Here is a 24695-nt window from a genome sequence, read left to right on the forward strand (position 1 = left end):
AAGCTAAGCCCTCCTCCTCTGGCTAATTTGGTTAATATTTCCATTTGGACAAGGTAGTGAGGTCTTCTTATTGGGTTAACCTAATTCATCAACATGACGGCCTCCTCACTGGATACACTATTATGAACAATTTCTAGGTCTGCATCCGTATAAACCTCTAACCTTTTAGGATCAAAACTCAGTCTCTGTGTAGATTTCTAATTACTTCCTGTGTGTTGTTCTTATCTGGGAATCTATAATCTGTGGTCTTTGAAGGTGAAGGATTAGGTCTCATTGTTCGAAGTCTAACTTTGTGGCATCTGGTACAAATCCACAGATACTCGATGACTGATAGAAACAGCAGTAAAGCCTGTGAATCTGGATGCTTTTGTAGGAGAAGACCCGTATTCATGCTTTTATACTTTCGGAGGCCCTTTTCGTTTACATGATCTCATTTGATGTAATAATTGAGTAGGGGTGGGGAAGGGGTTTCATTTGGGACAGGGAGGACAAGTGCAAAGATTTGAATGCTCACTGAGAAGATCTGAGTCCTTATATGAGCAAATCATCAAGGTATTTGCATATCTTTCAGGCTTGTGATTGGATTCCCTGACTCAAGTAAGAGGAACTTCCCAAAGGAGTAGCTCAGATTACTGGCCTGTCATGCAGGTTTCATCCAATGCTGAAATACTTCACAGGCAGTTTCAAGATTCTCTCTGGCCCCCATAAGTCACACATGCAGAGGGACTCTGGGGTTATAGAAACCTACATCTTCCCTCCCAGAGGGTTCCCCCATGCAAAGAAAGGACACAGAGCATTTAGTCCAGGCTCCCCAGCATGCGTTGGGTAATCCATTACTGCTCTTTGCCTTGGTTTCCCTAGGTATAAGAACTTAGATTACATACCTCTCATAAGAATATTTGAATCCCAGATGTTTTAATGTATTTCAGCCTGATAGCTTATTTATATTCTCCTTACCTCACCAAAAAAAAAAAAAAAAAAATTCACCCTGTCACTCCACCCACCTGTCCCTTCAGGTTTTCATGCACACACACCTGGCTCCCCAAATTAACAGAGCAAACCCACCACGCTCTCCTTCTGCAAGGGCCGAGGAGCCCCAGTCACCCCGAGGGGCGTGGGCAACAGGCCCAGGCTCAGCTCGGGCGCAGAGGGGCCCAGAGAGGAGGCCGGGGGGCCAGGAAGAGGGTCCTAGGAAGAGGGCTCCCGTCGCCAGCGCCACCTCTGGTGTCGCTGTGCTCTCAGAGCCACACGAAGGTCGCCCCTCAACCCGGAGGCACAGACTCGTTTAAAAAGAAAGAAAAAAGCCACCACTGGCTCGAATTTCTGGAAGCCAGAGCAATTTTTGCCCTAAACACCGACACAGAACCCCTCTTGGCGCTGCCCTGGCCTCTCCGTTATCCATTTTCGGTTTGTTTTTGGAAGAACCGGTTCCTCAGGCCCGCGTCGCCGGAGTTGGGACACTAGTAAATCCAGCTGCCGGCCCGTGTCGCCGGCCACCCTCCCCGGGCGCGCTCTCTTGCCACCTTCGCCGCTGGCGGCGCGCTCCCGTCCTGCCCCGGCCGCCCGGCCGGCTTTAGCCTCCAGTTGGGTTGCGGTGAGGAGGAGACTTTGTTGTGAAACTAAATCTGACCCTTTGGCTCTGAGGCAGCGGCCGAGAGCCCGGGCCGCTGACGCCGCAGCCCCACCCGGGGCAGGAGGGCGTTGATCGGAGCCGGGACAGCAGTGGAGGGGGCGCAGCCGCGTGGGCCCGACCCCCGAGCGAGGGCGCGCCACCCGCACCCCAGCCCTCCTGCGCCTCTGAGGGCCCCTTCTCCAGCGGGCGCCACCGCCAGGTACGCGACGCCACCTGGATGGGCGCAGCGGGCGCTCGCAGTAACGGGGCTGAGCACGGGGCCAGCTGCGGTGACAGGCCAGCTGCGGTGACACGCGGGCGGCGCCCCCTGGCCTGGCAACCTTAGAGCAATGCACGTGGAAGGATGTGCCTGAGGCCGGTTTGTTTTCCTTCGGGGAGGTGGTGACTGATTGGGACATGGGGGGGACGGAGGGGAAGTCCTCTTGGCCTTCTACGATGTTGTAATTGCTGTCTTAGATGTGTGCTTGTGCTTGAGACTCCAGTTGGGGAAGCATTTGGGGAGCGATAGGCGCAAGCCGATATTTATATTTAGTACTTTCTAGTCCCTGGAGTTCCTGCTTTTGTTCAAAAGTGTATCTGTTGGCCCAAAGCAAAGAGGCCAGTTAAAAGAAGTAGCAGATGAATTGGAGGGGCCAACGGGGGTGAGGCATTATTATTTCTATGAATAATTAGGGAAGCAGTAAAAAATAAACAGGATCTCTGTTTTATCTTTGGTGAGGTTGGAGGAGGTGGGAATACTGCTTACAATATAAACAGCTATTACTGTTTTCTTTATGTTAATTAAGACCCACCCCACTTTTTTTATACTGGTAACCAGACTGACTAATGCTACCTAGGGAAGCCATCTCACACAAAAAAAGCGCAAGTCTCCTTGAAAGTACTTGGGTGGCAAAAGGACTCAAACCTTTCAAGAAATGTGAAGTCATTATATATTCAAAAGAATCGGTATCAATGGTCTACTCAGCACAGAGGATCCCAATTATGGGTGAGGAGTGCAAGAATAATGCAGGACAGGACGTCCATGTGAGGAAGGCATTCTCCCATCCTGTTCAGGGACCCTGATACCCTGGCTGTCCTGGGCCTCTAGCTCTGAGCGGTTCATTCAGCCAACACTGGGAAATGGGCCATGTACCTAGCACGCATCTTGTTACATGGATAAAAATGGTTTCTGGCCTGAAGGAGCAGCCTGGTGGACAATTGTGACCTGATGTGACTAGCGCTGTGATGGGGAAAAACACAGGTGTGCAAGGCTTCCTGGAGGAGGGGACTCCTGTGCAGGAGTCTGGGTGGAAGATGCATCCTGCAGACACAGAGCAGTTGGCATCAGGGGCAGCTGGAACGGGTCTGCCATAGTTGCAGGTACTAGAAGAGACCTGGGATGCAGGAGTGATGTGCAGAGAGGGTAGCTGGGGCCTCGATGGGAAAAGGCTTAGGTGTCAGACCAAATGGGACCAAATCAGACTTGTTCCCTGCTTGGGCGAGTGTAAACTCAATTTCACAATTTGGAACATGTGGAGGCCTTGGAGAGAAGACAGAGAAATGTGCTAATTAAGTTACAAAATAGGAACTATGAACAAAAATGTTTAGTGGGATTACTTAGCCTGTAAAAAAGTCAAAATGTTTACAAAAGGTAATGAAAGAGAGGCAGCACTGTAATAACAACATTGTTTTCCTAATTGTTATCTTAGTAACCTGAAATGCAGCTTCTAAAAGTGTCCGTGTCCAGTTGTCTGAAGCAATTGACTTACATGATCATTTTTGGATGTAAAAACTGGAGGCAATTTAGGCATATTGCATTATAGTTTTAGGACCTTTCTTCCTTTACAAAATGCTTACCATTCACTTCGCACACACTTATTGAATATGTCTTATGTGCAGGACTTTTTCAATCATCTCTATCCTATTACATGGTAGTAATATCATTGTATAAATGAAGAAATAGGCTCAGAGAGCTTAATTAATTTTTCCAGGATTACAGAGTTAATAACTGCTTTTTCTCTACCCTGTGACTCATCAGGACTCACTCTGTTTTTGGCTTTCTCCCCTTTCATCATTTATATCAGTGACTTGCAAGAAGAAAGCTCACGTAATGGTTTTTATGTTGACACAAAACTGGAAGGAATATCGCAGTCATTGGTTTACAGGATCATGAGTCAAAGAGAATCTGAGTGAGCTTGACTGACAGGCAGAAACTAACAAAACGAAAATTTCACAGGGATGAATCAACTCCTCAGTATATAACAGGGATTGTGAGTTGAAAACTGGTCATTTGCTGAAGCGTTTGAGTGTCCCGAAGCTCAGTAAGTGCCAATGGTTTTTTGATCCAAAGGCCACTGGCCAACAGACATGCTCTGTAGAAGGGGCATCAGAAAGTTAAGTAACTCTTTATTTTTTTTTTTAAGCAACTCATTTTTAAAAAGATGTATTGAGCCTAGGGAGCCCTGAGGGGTTATCATCATAATATTAAGTGTTTCGAGGACAATTTTGTGTAGGAGGATATTGACGTGTGTTTGTGTTGGTACAGAAGAAAAATTGAACCTAGAGGAGATGGGTCTATTTCAGCTCAGTATAAGGGAAAGCCACCTAAAGGTTAAACCTTCCAGCTTTGGGCCAAGTGGCTTGCCAAACTGGTGAATTTCTGTCATCAGAGGTGTTCATGCAAAGGCAAGTTGGCTCTCTATCAAGGATGTTTCAGGTGATTCGTGCTCTGGAAAATTGGGTTCCATGACTTCCTTGTATGGCCCCATCACAGAATCCCATACCGTGTATATCCCTGTCACATTCCATCACCCATGGACTATTTTCTCAATGAACTGAAGGGAGACTGATTTCTTCAACTTTTCTAGTTTTGCTCTAATGCCAGTTGCCCTTTGATTTTAAGGAAAGAGGAACATCCAAAGAAACCCCGAGTCACTGCCTCTTTTCTGACAGCTCAGGCCCTTTTCCATCGCCGTCTTTATTTTAGGTGTTCTGGCCTCTGAGACTGCAGTCTTCCTCCATCGGGCCGTCCTTACTCTGGCCAAGACGCAGCTAAAAGGAAGAGTCAGCTTCTAGGAAATGAGGAAATTGCTTTGCTGAACTTCAGTTGTGATTGTCAAGGGTAAGGGGGTGAGTGGTAGAGCAGAGCAGGGACACGTTTATTCTCTAGTTCCTCCTAAACTGGCGCGTGCAATGTGCATTCATTCTGAGAAGGTTAGATCTCCACTGCTAAGTATATTACCTAATGAGCTGGACTTCGAAGTCTGTGCCGACTTCTGTGTGGTTAAAACTGCCTCTGAATTTTAGCAGCAAAAGAAAAAGAAATGGCATTAAGAATCTGAGAAACATGTTTTCACCGTATTTGTCTACATAAACTGCTTTTTTATTCTTGACAGCTGAACGGTGGGCTAAGCACCGAGCAGGTGCTTTCGGAATTTGACTCAGGGTGTTACTGCAAAGCAGATCAACATTCGCCATTCTGATTTAAATCCTTACAAATTAAAACCTTCGGTATTACATCAATTATCAACATGCCAACTGAACTTAACATTAAAGAGAATTACATACTGCCCGATCCTTACCTCTTAAACCAGTGATATATTTTTAAGCCTCTTCTTCACTTCTACACCTAAAAAAATGAATGTTATTGGTGGTTGAACACATATAATTTACTCGAGGAGGAATGCATGTCAGCTGCATGAGAGAGGAATATTGGTGAATGAACATCTAACTAAAGGTCGCCACCAAATCATGTTTGACCTGGAGGGCCAAGGACTATTCCCTGTGAAGGAGGAAGTCACAGTCAAGACAATTTGCTTTCTTGACTCTACTGGACAAAAAGAGGTTGACAACTGATGGGAAATGTGACTTGTAGCACATTTTTTAAAAAACACTTCAAGTGTATAGTTCACTGAATTTTGACAGTTATGTACACCTATGTAATCACTACCATCAAGATATAGACTACTTCTAACACCCCCAAAAGTGCCCCTGTGCCCTCTAAGGTCCATCAACTCCCCCACCCCACCCCACCTCACCTTCAGCCTGGCTCTAGGCAACCACTGTCCAAACTCAAAGGATGGGTTTTTGTGCTTTTTTTTTTTTTTTTTTTTACACTTTAAGAGGTATTTAATATCGTAGAGCTTTCTATGTAAAGGTAAAGGAGTAGGTATTCCATACCCCTCTTTTTCTTTTGAATAGAGGAAGAAAATCCATCATTTAATTATAGTTATTTACTTAATTTGGAAACAGCAAACATAACCATTGAACAGAACCTGTGTAGTTTGCTGCCCATTGTTCCAGAACCTAAGGTGTTTTAAAACTGAAACTATAGTCTTGGGAGGCTAAGAAACTATTTCTGCGATACATTGTATACAAACAGCATCTATGGAGGACTAACCCTGCCCTAAGTTCAGTAGATGCAGCAGAATTAATGCACCCGCCTGGTGAAACTTTAGCTACATTGTATACGTCGATTATGTTTTAGATTATTTTCTCTTAAATGTCTGAATTTTCTCGTTACATGTAAGATTTATAGGCCTGTGCTTCTCAAGCAGTGTGCTAGTGCACGCCACTGTTCCTCAAATTCATTGCGGCTGTGCCGTCAGTCATAACCAAGAGGCAACATTTACTTTTTCTATACCTGAGTAGAAATTCTTTTATGACAATGGCGGTAAGACGCCACCGACTGAGTCATGTGATATGGTGATTCACCTTGCTGAAGGTAAGAAGAGGAGGAAGTGATCAGGATAGCGATGAAAGATCCCATGTTTCCTGGAATTCGTCTTGACTTTTCTTCTTGAGTCCATGAGGGCAGATTCCATGCAAAGAACAATGTTGAGTGGAGGAAAGAGCAAGTGGCAAGGGTGTGATAACCACGCCTACTTTTATCAGCATCGTCCCAGCCCCCACCAGTGATTTAGTTAAGGCTTTCAAATGTCCAGCCAGTGTTTAGTGTTCAGAAGTTTGCCATGAATACAAACATCTGGTAACCTCTACCGTAGGGAGATTCATGAATGCTCTCCAGATTTCAGGTTCCTTTGTAGCAACTTTATTTGAATATTTTTAAAATGTGACTTCTGTGTTCCATCCTTTACCAGGGTCAGTGTGATACGTAAACGAAATCCAAATAAGTGAACTTGACCTCACTTTACTATTACTATTTTCAACTATCATACCTTTTAATCCTTTAATGACACTGTTTGGGGTTTATCTTTAAAGAAATCATTCAAAGGAAAGAAAAACAATCTGAATGAATGAAGATCTTGAAGTGTTATATGCTATATTGAGAGAGTGGAAAAAAACACCACTTTATAGGGACATCTCCCAAATGGAATTTTACACGGGCCTTAAAAATGATAAAGGTACAGACTGTAAAGTGCTTATGGCACAATGTTAAGAGAACCCAGAGAAACACAAGCATGAAGATTCACTAGGATCATAGCTACCCCAAATTATGCATGCACCCAGACAAGTTGGGTTGATGGGATTTTGGGTGTGTTTCTTTAGGTTTTTAAAAAATAGGTTAATGCTATACATATGTGCGTGCTCTATTAAAATAATGTGTAGGTCTCATGCTCTTGAAAACACATAGTTTGACTTCAACTGTAGTTACTGAGTAAACACGTCACCACATTCCTAATTAGTGTCAGTGCATTTGATTGTGCCCTTGTCTTTTGCTCTTCATCTGAAGTTAGAAGGGAAGCAGAACTCTGGTCATATTTATTTAGAAGTTCTATAAAGAATACACAGGTTTCATACTTAAAACTTTAAAACAGCAGTACTAGTGTATCAGTGGAAAAGCTATAAAAGCAAATTGGTGTGGACGTTTATTTCTATAGAAATTACATCTCCAGCTGTAGTAGACTTTCGTAAGCGAAGAGCTGAACTTGTTTTTCTTGAATGATTTCAGTAGCTGGGACATGTTCCTTAATAATTTGAAGGAGCAGTGATTCTCTGGTTTCTAAGTCGGACTCACCTGAGTCTGCCCGGGCCCTGTTTGCTTTGATACAACCAAATTTCTTAGGCAGGTGAGGAAAGTGAAGAAGAGGTGGCAGTGAGACTTGACATCTTACGGCTTCTGGAAACGGGAACAGTTAGCTGAGTTGAGTAGGTCTCTGGAGGTATTTATCCAATGGTTCATTTCACTGCAGGCTTCTGTTTGTAAATTTTCTTAAAGACCCCTTGATTTGATATGTTTATTCAATCTGCAGTTGTAGTCTTCTGGGGACATACTTTAGAATGGCCCTTTTCTTTTCTATAAAGCAATGTTCAACCACTAGTTTCCTTCTGCTTCTCAGGAATGTTAGAAAACTCAACACTTGGTGAGAAGGCAAAGATTAAAGTGATGGTGTGCTGTAAAGAAAATAGTCTTTCATCCAAGGAGCCACAAGTTATTAGCAGTGTCTGATAGGTCCCTGGTTCATTAGAGATGATTTATGTGTCATCGAAAATACAACCATTTTTCAAAATCAGCAGGAAAAATTAAAATATACATGATATATACAATTTTAAAATATACTGTTTTCTTCCTAGTCCCACCTCCACCCCCACCTTATTTTTCTTCCATCTAGAAAGTCTGTCCCAAGAGCCTGCCTGACTAGACTGTTGGTCCACTTCCTGCCTCTGGGACTGACACATGTATTCCAACTTCTCCCAATCTTTTGTTCTGACAGTAGCCATAGTATTTGTGATGAGCTAGAATTCGAGTAAAAGCAAAATAATGTTTACATGTCAGGTGAGGTGCCATTATTTTACCAAATGCCTGGTTTTAGCTGACGTAGAAAAGATTAGGAAGTGTCTGTGTGGAGTGGATATGGGTTTCTAGTGAACCTGGAAAACTTTAAGTTCAGAGTCTTTTTTTTGGAGCGAGGGAGCACAGAAAAGATGTTTTGTCTCACATGCATTACAGTTTCTGTATTCTGTATTTTAAAAATTATTATTAGGCTTATTGGTTACAATAGGGCATAAAAACCCGCTTCCAAATATGCACCACTGAATTCTACAGATATAAATATAATGCCATCACCAGGGGCCCAATTTCATAATTTCTATGAGCCCCCAAAGGGGATTTTGTATAATTGAAAGACTTGTCAGATTGTAGTCTCAATTTGATGCTTTCTGTAGAGTCTGTTTTATCAGTGTGTAAATGTAACATTTATTTGCCATTCTTCGCTTGCTAGTATGCGTATACTCATTTCAGCCCCTTTCCACCCCACTTCCCCAAGGGTGGCAAATGGAAAGGAACTTGCTAAGGCTTCCATTAACGCTATGTTGGGTGAGTCCACCTAACAAAGCTAGCTTTTCAGTGATGTTTCATCAACAGTCCAGGGGATTGGGACTGAAGAAGGCATAGTTTCCTCAAGTGTTGAAAAGACCAACTCAAGCAGGGCCAATAGCTCCTATTTCTTCCTTGCCCAGGTTGCCTTCCACTGCCCCTCTTGCCACCTGCCGAGTTCTGCTCGACACCAGCCTGGCAGCTAGCCTAAGGCTGTGAATACAAGTCTCCTGAGGAGCTCTACCACCTCAAGCTGTGGGTACCCCTACTCTGTCTCCTGTGGGCAGTGGCGGCCTTGGAAGGAACTGCATACCACTGTCTGCCCATGCGTCCAGCAAATATGGAGAGTTGGGCTATATTTAAATGTATGCTCACCTGTGCAGCTTTTTCTCACCATTTTGTTCAATTGATGTTTTCTTCCTACTAGTGGCTCCAGTCTCTTGAACTTGGTCAGCGGAGCCCCAGGTTGTCTGTCAGTTCCCCTCTCTTTATTAGGGAACCTTACACTTCAGTGCTCAATAGAAGGGCATGCTTCCATTGTATACAACTCCAAGACGATACAACTCCAAGAGTGTGATTGTTGACTCATGAGTGGGTCAATAAAGGATTTGGCTCTTGGGGGGTAAACACACACGTGAGTGATTGACCCAATTCTGTGCTTTGACAAGGGTGAGTCGGGGATGGACGTGTGAATGGGTACCCACCACTAGACTCATGGCGCCCTGTCGTGTAGGGGCACTTCTGATAGCAAGCACTTGCCTCTACCTCTCCACAAATCTCCCCAAACAAATCTCGTCCCACCGCCCCTCCCATCCTATACCTAGATTAGCCTCCTTGGACATTCTTTCTAGGAACCACTCCTTGGCTTCAAGTTTCTGCAAAGTTCACCTCTAAATACTCTGTAAGAGTTCATGTGTAAGTCTATACAGCTTCATGAATAGCTTCTCCCTATGTGTGCAACAGGTAGGTAAGTAAGTAGGCAGGGAAGGGGGAGAGAGAGAGAGAGAGAGAGAGAGAGAGAGAGAGAGAGAGAGAGAGATGAATTTAGTAATCTGCTTTGGCTTCATTGAGCCTGTTTCTTAGGAGACTCGAAACAAATTTTTAGGATCCTAAATTTAACTCATACTTTTTAAGTTGATTGAATGATAGCACTACCATTTAACTGCCCACCTCATTCTAGCTCAGAGTTTACCTGTATTCAAAAATTGCCACGTATCAATAACATTCATTCATTCATTGAAAATATTTAATGAGTGCCATATGTGACCAGAGCAAGAGAGTAAGGCCCGGTCCTAGCCCTCACGAAGCTACAGCCCAGTGGGGGGAGACAGGTAGAGAAATAATTACGGTCCCATTAGATAAGTGCTGTAATGGGGGCAGGCTTATTTATAAACCATGAAAAATCAAGTCCAGCGAGAGAATTAAGGGTTTACCAGAGCCAGGCTCCTAAATATCAGTAGACCCAGTCACGGCATCTATTTCATGGTTTGGATTGACAAGTAGAAATCTGGAAACAACTATGCTGATTTAGCAAGCGGCCGAGGATTTGTAAATAAAGTCCGTGGCTCTCTCTGATTTTTTGATTTTTTGAGTGGTAGCCTTTCTTAGTGGAGACATCTACCTGAAGTAGATGAATGCTGACTCTTTTGACTTCTCAATAATCTCAGCCTTTTCTTTTTAGTCCAGGAAACAATAACAAACACAGTATTTAGTACAGAATAGTTTCATCTTCAGAAGAAATAAAATTACAAATGAAATACCTTTCAAGCTCATGTAACTTGACCATTCTTAATACCTTAAACTGTTCAGTAAGTTCAATGTGGAAATATGGAAAAGAAACACATGGGGAATAATCCTGGAATATCAAATATACAGATTTTGATTGAAACATGTTCTCAGGACAGGTACAGAGAGGATGGGAATTTAGGGGAAATCAGAGGAGGCTTTGTCTTGGGCCTGTTCCCTTCTGTGAGGAATGAGACTGGACTTTGTCTCACCACATATAGGTGCACTGTTGGCGATTTATGTGAAAGCGCTTTGTAAACTGTAAAGCGTTTTACCAATGTAAGGCGGGATTATTATCATTATTTTAAAATGCTACCTTATCGCCTGGAAAAGTTAACGTGCCTCCAGAGAGTAACTCAAGCAATGAAAAAAAAGTCTAGTTTTTATAAAATCTCTGCCTTAATTATGCAAAGAATCCTTTCAGAGCACTGCTGGTGGATTTTTAAGATTCAGTTCTGAAATTTTGTGTAATTCAAAATAGACTGCTGTATTGTTTCTTTTTCTCTGTTTAGCAGACCACAAATACATTCCTTTGATTTTTATTTACTCATAAGCTGAAATTATTATAAAACTGTTTCATGTTAAAATTATAAAAACTGTGCTTTCATAAGGATTCTCCAAATTTTGGGGGGTCTAGTTGTTTATGAGTCTTACGTCTTCCAAAAGGCAATGTCTTTGTGCTGACAGTGGATAAAGCATATGTTTTCCAGCGTTGCTAATTGTGAGCAAAACAATTGTGAGAATTACTCCAGCATTTCAAAATTGTATCCTAAATGATCCATGCTTGGAATGTTTTACCTGAAAATTTTGTGTGTAAATACATACATTCATTAAATTATAAATCTAAGATATAAACTTGGAAGATATCATCCAGTTGTAATCGGCCATTTTGCAGGTAATAATCCCGAGGCTCAGAGTGCCTCATTTTATTTGCCTGAGGTCATTCAATTAGTTAATGGGAGAGTCAGAACCTGAATTCAGATCTCTTGACTTCCACTACCGTGGTTTTCCTACCATGCTGACATGTAGAAACTCAAGTACTTTTACATAAAGTGGTACTGAAGTTGAACTACTATATGTTCTCTGTAATTTTATCTTGGGCAATATTAATTAAGGTCACGTCTATTTTTTTTCTTAAAATTACATCTATATTTAAATATCTGTGTTGGAATTTATGTGAGGCATGTAGAATGACTTTCTTAGTTGCCAAACCCAAGTAAGAACACCTAAGAGCCTCTTTTGGGTTCCTCACTGGAACTTGAACATGAAAATTAATTCTGAAAGCAAACGAGAATGGCCAGCTAGGTGGCTACATTCTCTCTCTCTCTCTCTCTCTCTCTCTCTCTCTCTCTCTCTCTCTCTTTTTGAAGATAGTTAAGTGTAGAATATATTTTAAAACACTGCATTTATTGTCCATGTCTTGAAGTATCCCCAAACCCCATTCTTCTTGAAGGTGTTGAGTCTCTGAAGGTTCAGACTTGATCAGCCGTGAAACTGTGACCTAATGTAAACTTGCTCAGAAATAGTATAATAATATCCTTGCCCTGAGGGAAAAACACTCAACTCTAGGTTTTTTGGTTTTATTCTTGCTCAGACTACAGTCATATTTCTTTGTTAGTATTTCCTCTTTGCATTGTGGTACAAGTGACGTTGATAGATAGCATGGAGAAACTGAATTCAAAAAGAAAAAAAGAAAAGGGGGAAAAAAAAAAAGCTCTTACACTGTTGGCTCAAAAATAATGTGTGTGGAAAGCTCTCGAGCTGGCCTCTCCATTCTTTGTCTTCCTTGAGCTGCAGCTGCTGACAGCAAACGCACTGAGCTATCATTTGGCCACATTTGGCTCATGTAAATTGTGATAAACAGTGAGCCTATAATATTTATTTTAAAGATTCATTCCGTGAAGGTAAGCGTTCTTGACTTGTGTATACATGCTAGTAAGTGGAAAGCTGCAGTTGTAAAGATCAACTCTTAATTTCATGCCACACAATTAATACAGCTGGTTGGTGCTCTCTTCCCCACAGGTGCGGGGGTGTTGGAACCCTTTGAAGAAGTGTGTAGCTAATAGCCCCATATATAATTCAGAAGACGTCTTCAATGGAAGACCCCCGGGGGATAAATGGACTGTCTGTAAGTAAACAGAATGTCAGTCTTAAGGAAAGAGTTATTACTTTTAAAATCGTAATTACTATTTTTGTTGTAATCTGAGTGTCTAGAAATTCCTCAAGAGCTCTGTACCAATTTTTAATGATTTTAAAAGTTATGAATTAAATAGTACACTCTTTCCTCCGCCTAACCCCCTGATATCTTTTTTAGAGGTATCAGTTATCAAAAGTAGAGTTCTAGAGGGCAAAGCCAACCTTTAGTATTAAATACATCAACACGCATAACATGTTATAATTTTAAGGCTTGCATTTTTCTTTGCCTCAGGGAAAACGTGTATTTTGTCTCATAAAACTTGAAATTAATATCCACGTTTGGATTGTTTCCTATGCGTTTGTTTTATGAATATGTGTGTGTATGTGTGTATATCTTTCAAATGTGTATTTAGTATGATACTTTCACAGTTTGATGAACTTTAAAATGGGCTTTAAATTAAGAACCTTGGGTCTCTTAGGTTTTATTTCGTTCGTTTATCTTGTGAGCAGAAGAGAAAGAATTTAGAAATTTTTCCCAGGTCCCTGTCAGAAAGAAAGAAGTCTCCTTTGGCTCATAAACAAATATTCCCAGTTAGAGGTAATCTTATAAATAACCTTTGGATGAGTCAGGACTTGAATAAGTCAGTGGATATTAATTTTCAAAAAGCATGTTTCAGTGTGTGAGAGTTGTTTCCTTGGAAAGTCTCCATAGCAGTATTTTGGGGTGGCCTGTGTGACTTCACCCTTTAAGTCCTCTGATCAAAGGTGATACTCTTACACCTGTGGTTTCCTAGCTCAGCTTTGTTCACAATAGAATTATTACACACCCAAAGTATGATCTTTAGTAATGCTGTTGTGGTTCCTGTAAATGTGTGTTTTACAAGACCTATTGGTGTTATGCAAGAAGCAGGAACTGCTAATGGATACGAGTTTTAATAACAAACGGTCAAGTGCTATCAAGGTACTTTTGCAGTCATACTGTATGCAATTACGGAGTGTGTTTTATGGATCTCCTCAGTCATCTCGTGAGGTAATGCACACAGAGCCCTTCCAGATCATTCTGTACGATGTAGTAGCTTTTACCTTGAACTAGAAAAGCACCCTGAACCCATTTAATTTGTTTGTTTGTTCTTTGAAGCTCCTGTTATGGGCTTGGGATATTCGATTTTATTGTTAGGTTAAAAATCCTTTTGTAGTGGCTATGAAATAATTGAAAAACAAACTCACTAGTAATGGACTCCTTACTGCCCTCTTTGATGTAACTTTGCTACTTGCATCGATGGAAGTTGCTCGGTGGGAGAATCACAACAAATCTAGCAATATCTGCAAATAAATGCTGCTGGTAATATTTCTTTTGCTGTTTTTTATTATGCAAATTTTAATTTAAGAGTTCAGAAATTAATGAAGATTTGAGACTGAAATAGAAAAATACGTAAAGAATGTAATGATTAATTTTTTGTTTTGCCTAGCCTAAGAAAAAAACGTGTTTAGTGGCAATCTCATTACACATCGTTTTGAGGGTTTTTTTTGTGTGTGTTTTTTTTTAATCGTATGAAGAGTGAAGCAGTTTTGGTCTTGAGAGCTATTTGGCTAGCTCAGAGGTACAAAACTAGGAAGGGATATTTCTCAAGGGCAAACATTGTGTGGCCTTGAAGAAGCCTTTCCCGGCAATCTGTCTGGTTCCCGCCTGCTCAGCCACGACAGGCCGCAGTCTTTGTAGGGGTCCCTGTGTAGAGGCGTTGGGTGGGCTCCTTCAGGCACTTCCTCTGGCTCTCAGGTTTCCCCTTCTCCTTAGAAAGGTGGGCAAACAGGCTCAAGGTGAGAAGAGAACCTAGAAATTAGTAGGAAACGTTAAGATAATTCAGGAAAAGAAAGGATTGAAAGGAGACCTGGAACGTACTTCCAGAAGGGCTCGTACTTCCAAATGTGAATGGAACTTTCCCTTGCTCGTCACGGTCACCTTACAAGTTTTTCCTACCAAGTCTCAGCCATATTTAGAATAAACACAAGAGGGTATTGTACGCCTGCTACTCACTCCAACACATCAACGTTCTGCCATTTTCATTTCATCTTACTCCCAACCCACTCTCCACACCACCACTGAAAGCTGACTAGTTTTTGCAGGTTTTTTTTTTTTTTTTAGATAAAATTCATATACATCATGGATCTTAACTGTACCATTTTGACACATGGTTATACCTGTCACAGTTAGAACATTCCCATGAAAGTTCTAGAAAGTTCTCCCTAGAAAGTTCTCACGTCCCTTCTCACTCAGTGCTTCTCCAATACCCGTCCCAACCCCAGAGACAACCTCTGTTCCAATGTTTTTCACCCTTGGTGGGTTTTGCCTGTTCCAAAAGTTCATAAACATTGGATCTTCACATAATGTGTTCTCTTGTTTCTGTCTTTTTTCATGTAGCATCATCTGTGAGATTTATCACTGTTGTTACGTGTATCAGTAGTTTATTCATTTTTGTTGTTGAGTAGTATTCCATAGTACACATTTTTTAAAAAAATATTTAAATACATTCTAAGCACTTATCTGGGAACTTCAATTTCTGCATATATAAAATGAAGGTCTTGGAATCCAATGAACCTGATCCTGTTTTCAGCTTTATTGCTTTATAATTATTACTTTCCTCTACTCTATAGCTCACAGAATTACACCTGCTTAACGGCCCATTCTGAATTGTGCCTCTTCTAGTAAAATTTGTTTTCCTAAGCATGTTCTGATAAGAGAGAGTAGAACCTTTAGTTTCCTCATTAGAGATGGTATGTTGTTGTTTTTAAAAGTTCTTTGAAAGCTTTTGCACACAAACCCAGTTCATAAAATGTATCTGTATTGCTATACATGTGCAATTATCAGTATAATAGTAAGAATCTCTGGTGACTTTGGAAACAATGATTCTGTCTCAGCTTCACATGGTTCTTTCTCTCCTCCATAGATAGAAGTGTATGTGACAAGATGGGAGAGGAGGCAGTGAAGACTCTTTGTTTGTTCCTTTTAGGCCAGGACGTCTGTTCTGGACTGGAGACTAGCAAGAGTGCCACCAGTGTTCTTGTACCCCATGGCGAGCCCAGAGAGTCTCTGTGTGGGAGGGACCAAAGGGGACTCACTCCCCTGGCATGTCAGTGGGCAGTGAGGGGCATTCTACGGGGACCCCTTAAGCAAGGGTACGTTCACTCTTAATGTTGGTGCTACTACGCTTTGTGAGATTTGAAGTTAAAGGCTTGGGGTACCTCGTGACACTTGAGGGAAGCAAAATGATTGATCATTTGAACATCAAAAAGCACGACGTTCCTGTAATGTAGCTTGGTGACCCTAGTGGCACTTTGGAGCTGTGTCTATCATGTGACAAGGGACCATGGGCAGAGATGAAGCTGTTTCTTATTTGGATCCTAAGTAGACACAGCACTGGACAAAGGTGTTAAACCAAATTCTACATTTGTTTTTTGTTCTGGAATGTTCTACCTGTGTGTGATTTTGTGCGTTTTTGCCCACTCTTCAATTCACTTCACGGGGACAGAGGTGAGGAGAAGGTGTGTGGGCCTTCACGTCATTTCTGTCATAATTCTGGCCACTCCTCTGTTGCCTCTTGTGGAGTCCGACTTTGGAGGAGCACAGGTCTACTTTCTCTCACCATGGTTGGCCCTCTCTGAGGTAAACAACTCAAAACACAAGCATCAAAGAGCCAAGATCGGGCTGCATCTTTCATTTTCTTTAGTATATGAGGTTTTCTAGAAGGTAATCACGTCAAGATAAGAAAAGCATCTATTAGGTCCTTGGAAAAAAAAAAAGTGAATTTAAAAAATAAATCACTATATTTTTCCTTGAGGCTGTAAGGCCTGCAGTTAAAACAAAAAAAAAACACTATGTAAAAAACTAAACTTGTGTCTGCATAAGGTAGGCAGCCTGGTATCTGGAAAACTACATTTTGGATTCAGAGTCCGAAGACCTGGTTTTAACTTTTACTGGTTGTATGACCCGGGGCAGATTTCCAAGCATCAGTCTCTTTAACTGTAACGCAGAGATGATCATATTTCCCTTTTCTTATTTAAAGTTACAATTTTGCAGGTCAAATGGGATCATGTATTTTAAAGTTCTTCGAGAACTGAAAAGTACTATAGAACTCTAATGTGCTAAATATCTGTGGAAAGAATGTGATTACGGATTAAAAATTATCTGGGTACTTGCAAGTCTATAATAAATTTTTTTAAATGCAACCATCATACCTGTGCTAGGTATTATATGCAACTGTATCTTTTTGGGGGGATACAATCACCCATAACAAAGCCTAAGAAGAATGTGAGGCCTAAAACCTCACCTATGTAACTACCCATCCCACCGCCCATCTCAGCACCTTGAGTAACTCCAGTTTATTTGGTTGCAAGTAGTGGAATTCACCGTGAGCTGGCTTAAACAACTAAGAGGAAAGTCTTAAGAAGAAAGGTGTCCAGGGAATTCAGGCAGTTTTCTTTTCATTTTTCTCTGTACATTATTATTATTATTATTATTATTATTATTATTATTATTATTTCAGTTTTTTCTTTCTCTCCTGGCTTTCTCCACTCTCCTTGCAGAGTGCTGGCTGCTAACCATGGTTTACCTATTACGGGGCCATCTACCCTGTGGGAAGTCTCTGGGCCTGCCTGGGTCGTGATGCTGGGGCTGATAAAGGACGCAGCAGTAGAAACAGGGCAGTTCCTGCAGAAGGGGCTGGGCAGACCACCCAACAGTTGCCACTATGACCCTTCATAAAACCCTAGGTCCTCAGGATGTGCTCATCGAAGCAGCAGTTTGAAACCACAGCTCTAGTCCTACCTCATCATCTAACAGGTGGAGAGATTAAGTCCTTGATGTGCCATCACTTAGATTCTCATCTGTTTGATGGAAGTCTCTGATTGTGGATATACAGAGGGGGCCAAAAAAATGTACACACATTTTAAGAAAGTGAAAAAACTGTATTAAAATTACGCTGATGGGAACCACTTTGAGCACCTCTTGTAATTGCAGAAGTCAGACGTGACTTGTATTCATCTTTTGTTACCAGTATAGACTGAGATATTACAATTTAATGCAGTTTTTTCCTTTCTTACAATGTGTGTACATTTTTTTGGCACTCTGTGTATATAATTCTTTCCTGATAACTTGTGACAACTATCAGTTATAAGCTGCATTTGTAATATACTAGTTTTTCTTCTCTGCCTGATCTGTCTGAGAGCAGCAATATTTTGCATTTTCAGTACCAGGCAATAATGTTGGGAGCAGGGGCTAACCTGTCTGTGGTGGATGCACAGCTAATAATAGATGCAAACTTGAAAATGGGAAGGCAGGTGGGTATCGTGAAGAAAACCCTGACTTGGAACCAGAATACTTGGTTTTGAGTCACCGCTTACTAACTATGGGACCTTGGGAAGGTTATTTCAACTTCTGAGCCTCCATTTTGTTTTTATACGTAGAGACAATAAGACCTATATTCTTGGGTTGCGGTGAAAACATAAGAGAACGTATGCCGAAGTGCTTTGCCGACTGTGAAGCAAGATGTACAGCCACTAGTGCCAAACCCAGTGTGGCATCTTTTCAGGCAGGGCAGGGCATTTCAAGTCAGACGTATCTGCTTCAGTCTTTGCTCTGCACTTGGACTGTTTTCTACTCTTTGCCAGCCTCAGTTCTTCCTCATTTGGAAAGTGGGGATAATCATACCTTCTTTTCATGATCATATGATTAACAATACCATATGAAGGACATCTAGTGGATAAGAGCACAGTTTCTGGAGCCTGGCTCCTCGGGCTCAGATTGGAGCTGTGATACCGCTAGCTGCAGAGTGCTGGGCCCGTCTGTGTGCCTCCTGTGGGCCATTTTTCTCATCTGTAAATGGGATGATGGTAATAAGTTACATCATGGAGTTGGTGTAGTGATTGAATGAAATTAGAACATGTGAGAGTGGTTCGAATGGTGCCAGACACACATAAATGCTGTCGAGCGTTCCCTGCTATTCCTAATAGGTATTGTCTCGGACATGCCAGGCACACGTACCATCAGTGCTTACAAAACACCCTTGTTATTGGTTAAAATTGACTTGACTGGGAGGATCCAGGACTAGCTCTTCACTTAGTTTTAATGGCTGTACATTCCCGGGGTTAAGACAAGATTATGACTGGGAATGTCAGACCACGCTGGAAGGAATTCAGCAACACTGTGCCTGTGGTCAGGAAAGACTGGTTTGAGTACAAGAGCCCATGTTGGCATGTGATCTGTGAGTCTGGGGGACACTGGCTGGCAAAGTTCAAACTGGGCACCAGGTTGCATTAGCGAGTAGGTATTTTAGGTAAAGAATAAAACCTACACAGGAACATGTCCCAGAACCAGGACAGTGACTTGTTTATATTTCCAGGGCCAAACCTAATGTCAAGACCTTTATATGCTCTCAGTAACCAGCGTTTGTTTATCTGAGCTGGCTGGCATTTGTGTCCTGGCACAGCTCCTTTGGTCCATATGTACCCAACACACGGAGTGTGACAAGGATGAAAATTGCTTGTGGCACATGCTAGAAAGAAAGGAAAGAGGGTCTCTCACCATTCAGACTCACTGATCGGGAACATTTAATGTGCAGGGGTCTCTGGGCTCAAATAACTGTGGGGGTCAGAACCCGGGAAACATAACCAGTTAGCAATGATGGCATGTGGATCTCTCTTTCTGAGTAAAATGCACAGACTTTGGAACTTCATTTTTTTTGGGGGGTGAGGGGGTGAGGTGTGGTGTGGGTAAAGGTAGGAAGGATAGCTTACCTCCTTAAAACAAAACAAACAAAACAAAAAAACTCCCTGGTTTACAACTCTCTTAAGAGTGACAGTAATCATCAGAAGTGTGAGCTAGAATAAGAAAGCCATTTCAATATAGCGATAAAATAATAAACTTTTTCTGCAAAGGACAAGATAGCAAATATTGGGGTTTATGTGGAGAAGATCTCTATGGGGCATACTCAGCTCCATAGTTGTGGCATGAAAGCTGGCATAGAGGAGCCTCAGGAAGGGGTAGGTGAAGTGGAGATAAACCGACGACCCCCACCATTGTTCTTTTGGCAGCACTTGGGGGGGGGGGGGTCAGCAATTGCACTTCCTCCCGTTTCAGTGTTTCTCGTTTTGTTCCCGTCGGTCCAGCTCCGTCATCTTGGATTTGACTTATTTCCTCCCTCTGGGTGTCATTTTCTTCATTTTTAAAATGAAGATCTCGTTCTAACAAAGCATGATTCTGTTAGTGTCCATATTGTACTGGATAATCAAGGTTAATGAAGTTTGTGCATCACAAAACAATTAAGTGCGGTGGTCCCTAACAGATGGGCAAGAGGACCCATCACGGAAGCCAAGCATCTTTGGGACCCACCACGTGCCCAGTTTGATGATCCAATTCCACAGTTTCAGGATTGCATGTGAATCCCAGTATGACACATGTCTACATTGCTAAGGTCTCCTGATCTCTCTCTTTTGCAACCTTCTTCATCCCTCAGTCAATGAATATCATTCTTTGTAGAACCCATAGTATATCTTTATATTGACACTAATATAACGATAAGGGTCTCTGATGCCCCCATTTCTATACATGTATAATTTTATTTGTAAAGAATGTTCCTGTGACTAATTTTAAAAGGTGTTTGGACTATAATAATAAAAAAGCACGTCTACATTTTGTATCCCATTGTCGAATGTGTTGTGATTTTAAAATAGCTTCACACAAATTTTCTAATCCTCCTCCCTTTTAAGAGTTGGAATCTCTTGATGACAAACCCTTCCCTTTGGGTATAGGCTGGACTTAGTGACTCACTTGTAATAAGCAGTAAAAAGAGCAGAAATGATCATATGCCATTGTGGATATGAGGTCCTAAAAGCTGCTGGGCCTTCCTCCTTGCTCTTTCTTGAATCACTCACTCTTGGGGAAGCCAGCTGCCATGTTGGGAGGACACTCAGGCAGTCTTGTGAGAGAGACCCAGGTGGCCAGAAGCTTTTTTTCTCCTTCCACGTGAGGGAGTTTTCTTGGAATTGAATCCTGCTACCCCAGTCCAGCCTTCAGATAATGCTGCCACAGCAGACAGCCAAAGTCCGTCCTTAAGAGGACCCCTTATATCTTGTACCACCTATCTCAATTGCTCCCAGATTTCTGACCCTGAAAAAGTGTGTGAGATAATAAATGAGTGTTATTTTAAGATGCTTTGTTCCAGAGCAATAGATGACTAATACAATGGTACTAGTGATCTTTCTTTTTTTTTTTTTTTCATTAAAATTATCTTTGCTCAGTATTTTTGGACAAAAGAAGTGAAGCTTGATAATTAACACGACTAATTGTATAAATTAATATTATATATGCTATCATAATAGAACTATATAGACATATGCAATTATATAAATATAATTAATATAATTTTTCCTATTGCATTTATGTAGAACCAACCATGGGGTGTTTTTCTCTCTTTTGCACACTGAGTACATTCAGATGTCAATTTTTCTTTATCTGCCCCTTCCCCTCCAAAAAACAGAACTCTTTCTTCTTCACACAACAATTGCTTTGAACTGCTAATCAGCATACATTTTATTCTATAGTATACTGTCCACACTTATTGACAAATCTGCATATCTTCTAGAGTGTGAGCTGGTTGAGGGCAGAAAGCATGAGAGAGGGATTACCACCTTCCTTCTGACATGCAGCCCTCTCTATTTTACACGTTGTGGATGTGAAAAATGTTTGGGTTGAATGAATGGATGGATAAGTATAATTGCCTGGAGCGGCAGTCTTGTAAACAGAGAGAAATTTCCTCGTGCTAGTCTGGCAGCTTTCATTCTACGTGGCTCCAGGGAACCAAGCACCTTTGGAAAGAGACCAGAGTCTGGCTCAGAGCTTTTTTTGCTCTGCCAGGTTTCAGGAAGGTAGAGGTATGCTGAAAACAAACACCACTGCTCTGAAACCTCATTAATTGGATGGCCATTAATGGAAAATTTCTGATAATTTGAGCAGAGGATGAGGTTTAGTTTTACATGTCCTGTTATATAAAATAGGATTATCAACAAAAATAATGTAGATTAATTTTACCCATGTATGTGAATATATGAAAGCAGATAGGCAAAATAAACTGACAAGCATATACCAAAATTTCATATGCTTTTTGCAAATAAACCTTATTCATTGAAGAAAAATTTCGAAACTGCTCTACTAGGTTCAACTAGATCAATTAATGGTTATGTTTCAAAGGAATTCTTAAACATTTTTGAAAAGGTCTCCCAAATTCAATTTAACATAAATTAACATTCTTTTAATTTTTAAAATTTTGATTCATATAATGCTATATATGTGTACTCCCATCTCGCATTAACAACGCAGTAACTGAGCTTGTGTTATCAGTTTAAGTGAGTGAATACCTGTGAGAGGATTGGTGGGCAGTGGAAGGCTTGCATTGGAGGCCGGACTCAGCTGCTACCTGTGTGTATGCAAATCTCTGATCATCTCAGAGCCAGTGTCTGCATCTCTAAAATGGGGATAATATTAGGTTGGTGCAAAAGTAATTGCGGTTTAAAAGGTTAAAAACAATTGCAAAAACCGCAATTACTTTGTACCAACCTAATACTTCAGCCTTGTGTATCTCCGAATAATTGTGAGGACCAAAAAGAGAACATGAGTGCCTTTATTAAGCAATATAGCCATATACATACACATGTTATGTGTTTGTCAAGAGCACAGCTTAAAAAACAACAAACGTCTGTGTGTTCTTCTGGGTAGTATTAAAAAAGAAATCTTTCTGTGTCCCCTTTCACAGTTTTTCCCTTCTTTTTGTAAGGGAAAGGGAAATAATTTTAAAAAACAACAACTGTTGATTTTATTTCATTGATTTTTTTATTTTGAAATATGGTGTGCATAATGCAAGGGGATACAAGAGAGAATAAGCATTGTGCTGTACAAATAAAGAAGTGGGTGACTGTTTATTCACTTGTTCTTATTTTTACTTAAATCATGTATAAACCAAAATTCTTTTTAGGGATCCCTGAACTTATGGTAATTAATTTTATGTCTAGAAAGTCTCAAATTTTTATTATATCAAAAGTCATTTGACAAATATATAGTAATGCTGATTTCTTTCTTTAATGAGGCTGTTGTATTTCTTTCAAAGTATAGCCATCTGGGATGTTATTCAACAATAAAATATTATGCTTTGAATAACTAAATGTTAACCTTAACCCCAGTTACATTTTACAAAGATATAAATAAATTCTAGACTATTTATTATCTAAAAATATTGTCTTAGAAATCCAGATTATTTATTAAAATCATCTACTTAAAATTCCATTTCTAATTTCCATTTACAAAAAGAAATAGCTTTTCTTAGCATAAGGAACAATGACCAAAAACACATTTCACTTTTTTACTCTCACTGCTTATAGTAGTGATTTTTAGTGAGTTGTCTGGTCAGGTTTCTGTGAAACATTTAAAAACCATATATTTACCTGGTCTCATCTGGTAAGCTGGGAGGGGATAACTTTCAAAATGGGTTAAAAAATATTTTGTGTTTAGGTGTGTAAAATTATGTCCCCTGAAAAGTGTTTATAATTGGTTAGCTGTGCCTACATTTAACCCCTTGTATTCTCAAAATAGGAAACTGTTGGTGGTGAAATGAAACCCAAACAACTTACAAGTGATTTCATCCATAGAGTTGGCTTTAATTAACGTTCATTTGTTAGAAAGTTCACATTAGACATTAGAATTGGTGGTTTGCTCAGATTCCAAATTATTTGGGGAAAAAAAGCACATATTTACCACTTACTATGGAGTAACAAAGTCAGATATATATTTTAACTTAATCAAACAGCATGTTATTTTGTCTTTTAAAAAACTGTTCTCTTTCTAGTTGCCGTAGGATAATTATTTAAAAATGGTGACAGATTTCAATAAAAATCGATGTACCTCTTATGCATGCATTTTAAATTCAAACTGTGAGTCAGACTCCATCTTAAAACAACATAGCTAACAAAAATTTTTCAAATGAACATGTGATCTATTCGTCATATTGAATGAGGACTATAATTCACGGATCCATCAGCTGTCGCAGCAAGAGAAGATTACGGCTAATTCACCCCAGTATGCCATGGGGTTCTATGGTGAAATTCTCATTACTTCCAGCATGAGAGTCCTTTGAAGGTTGCATTCATTTTGGGACAAATGTGTTCTACTGCAATTTTAACTGAAATTAGTGGCTTTCACCTACACAGCCAACATGAATTTAATAGATTTTGATATTACTTTGGAAGACCAGGCCTGAAAATCTTTTAATCTTCTTACCTACCTTAAAAAATGAAAAAAATAGTATAATATTAAAGGCATTTCTAAAAGTAAAAAAAAAATTATAATCCTATAATTTAATGAAAAGTTTTAAGATGATAAATGTATTTTGCTAAAAAAAAAAAAAAAAGAAAGAAAGAAAGAAACATGAAAAGAACATGTTTGGATATTAAATTGATGCAGATTTCCAAAAAGTTGTATCAATAGCTAAATTCTCCAAATATTGTATGTGCATTAAACAGATACCAGTTCTTAAACACACAAGTAACAGGGAAAGATTGAAATGGGCTGACTTTCTGGGGAGATATCAGCTTTATATCCTTGGAGATGTTCACTGCCTGACTATTACTACTGAGAATACAGAACATTTATTAGGTACTTAATGTGTAGCCAGGCTGTTCTAAGCACTTTACACATATAGCCTTGGCTCGTAGTCCATGGTGATCACCTGGGGAGACTGCATGGGAGTAGGTGGAAATGGATGGCCTCCAAAATCCCCTCCACTGCTGAGATTCAGTGAATCCACAATTTATTGCCCAGTACCTAATGAGAAAGAGGAAGTGGGG

General features: G+C 40.6%; 1 protein-coding gene across 10 annotated transcripts in view; it reads left to right on the forward strand.

The window, feature by feature from the left end:
• Positions 1-1505: 1505 nt before the first annotated feature.
• The window catches only part of EYA1 (EYA transcriptional coactivator and phosphatase 1), a 292977-nt gene continuing 269787 nt past the window's right edge, over positions 1506-24695 (forward strand). For 3 of the 10 annotated variants that reach the window (XM_019726026.2, XM_019726020.2, XM_074318727.1), the window contains exons 1-2: positions 1508-1832; positions 12696-12801. In XM_019726026.2, coding sequence (XP_019581585.1) covers positions 12769-12801 — 33 coding nt within the window. In that variant the 5' untranslated portion in view covers positions 1508-1832; positions 12696-12768. Of the gene's footprint in view, positions 1833-12695; positions 12802-24695 lie in introns of those variants that run through there. The other 7 variants (XM_074318735.1, XM_074318736.1, XM_074318737.1 and 4 more) reach the window with 5 other exon arrangements.

Source organism: Rhinolophus sinicus, linkage group LG14 (genome assembly GCF_036562045.2).
Source record: "Rhinolophus sinicus isolate RSC01 linkage group LG14, ASM3656204v1, whole genome shotgun sequence".
NCBI classification, from domain to species: Eukaryota; Metazoa; Chordata; class Mammalia; order Chiroptera; family Rhinolophidae; genus Rhinolophus; species Rhinolophus sinicus.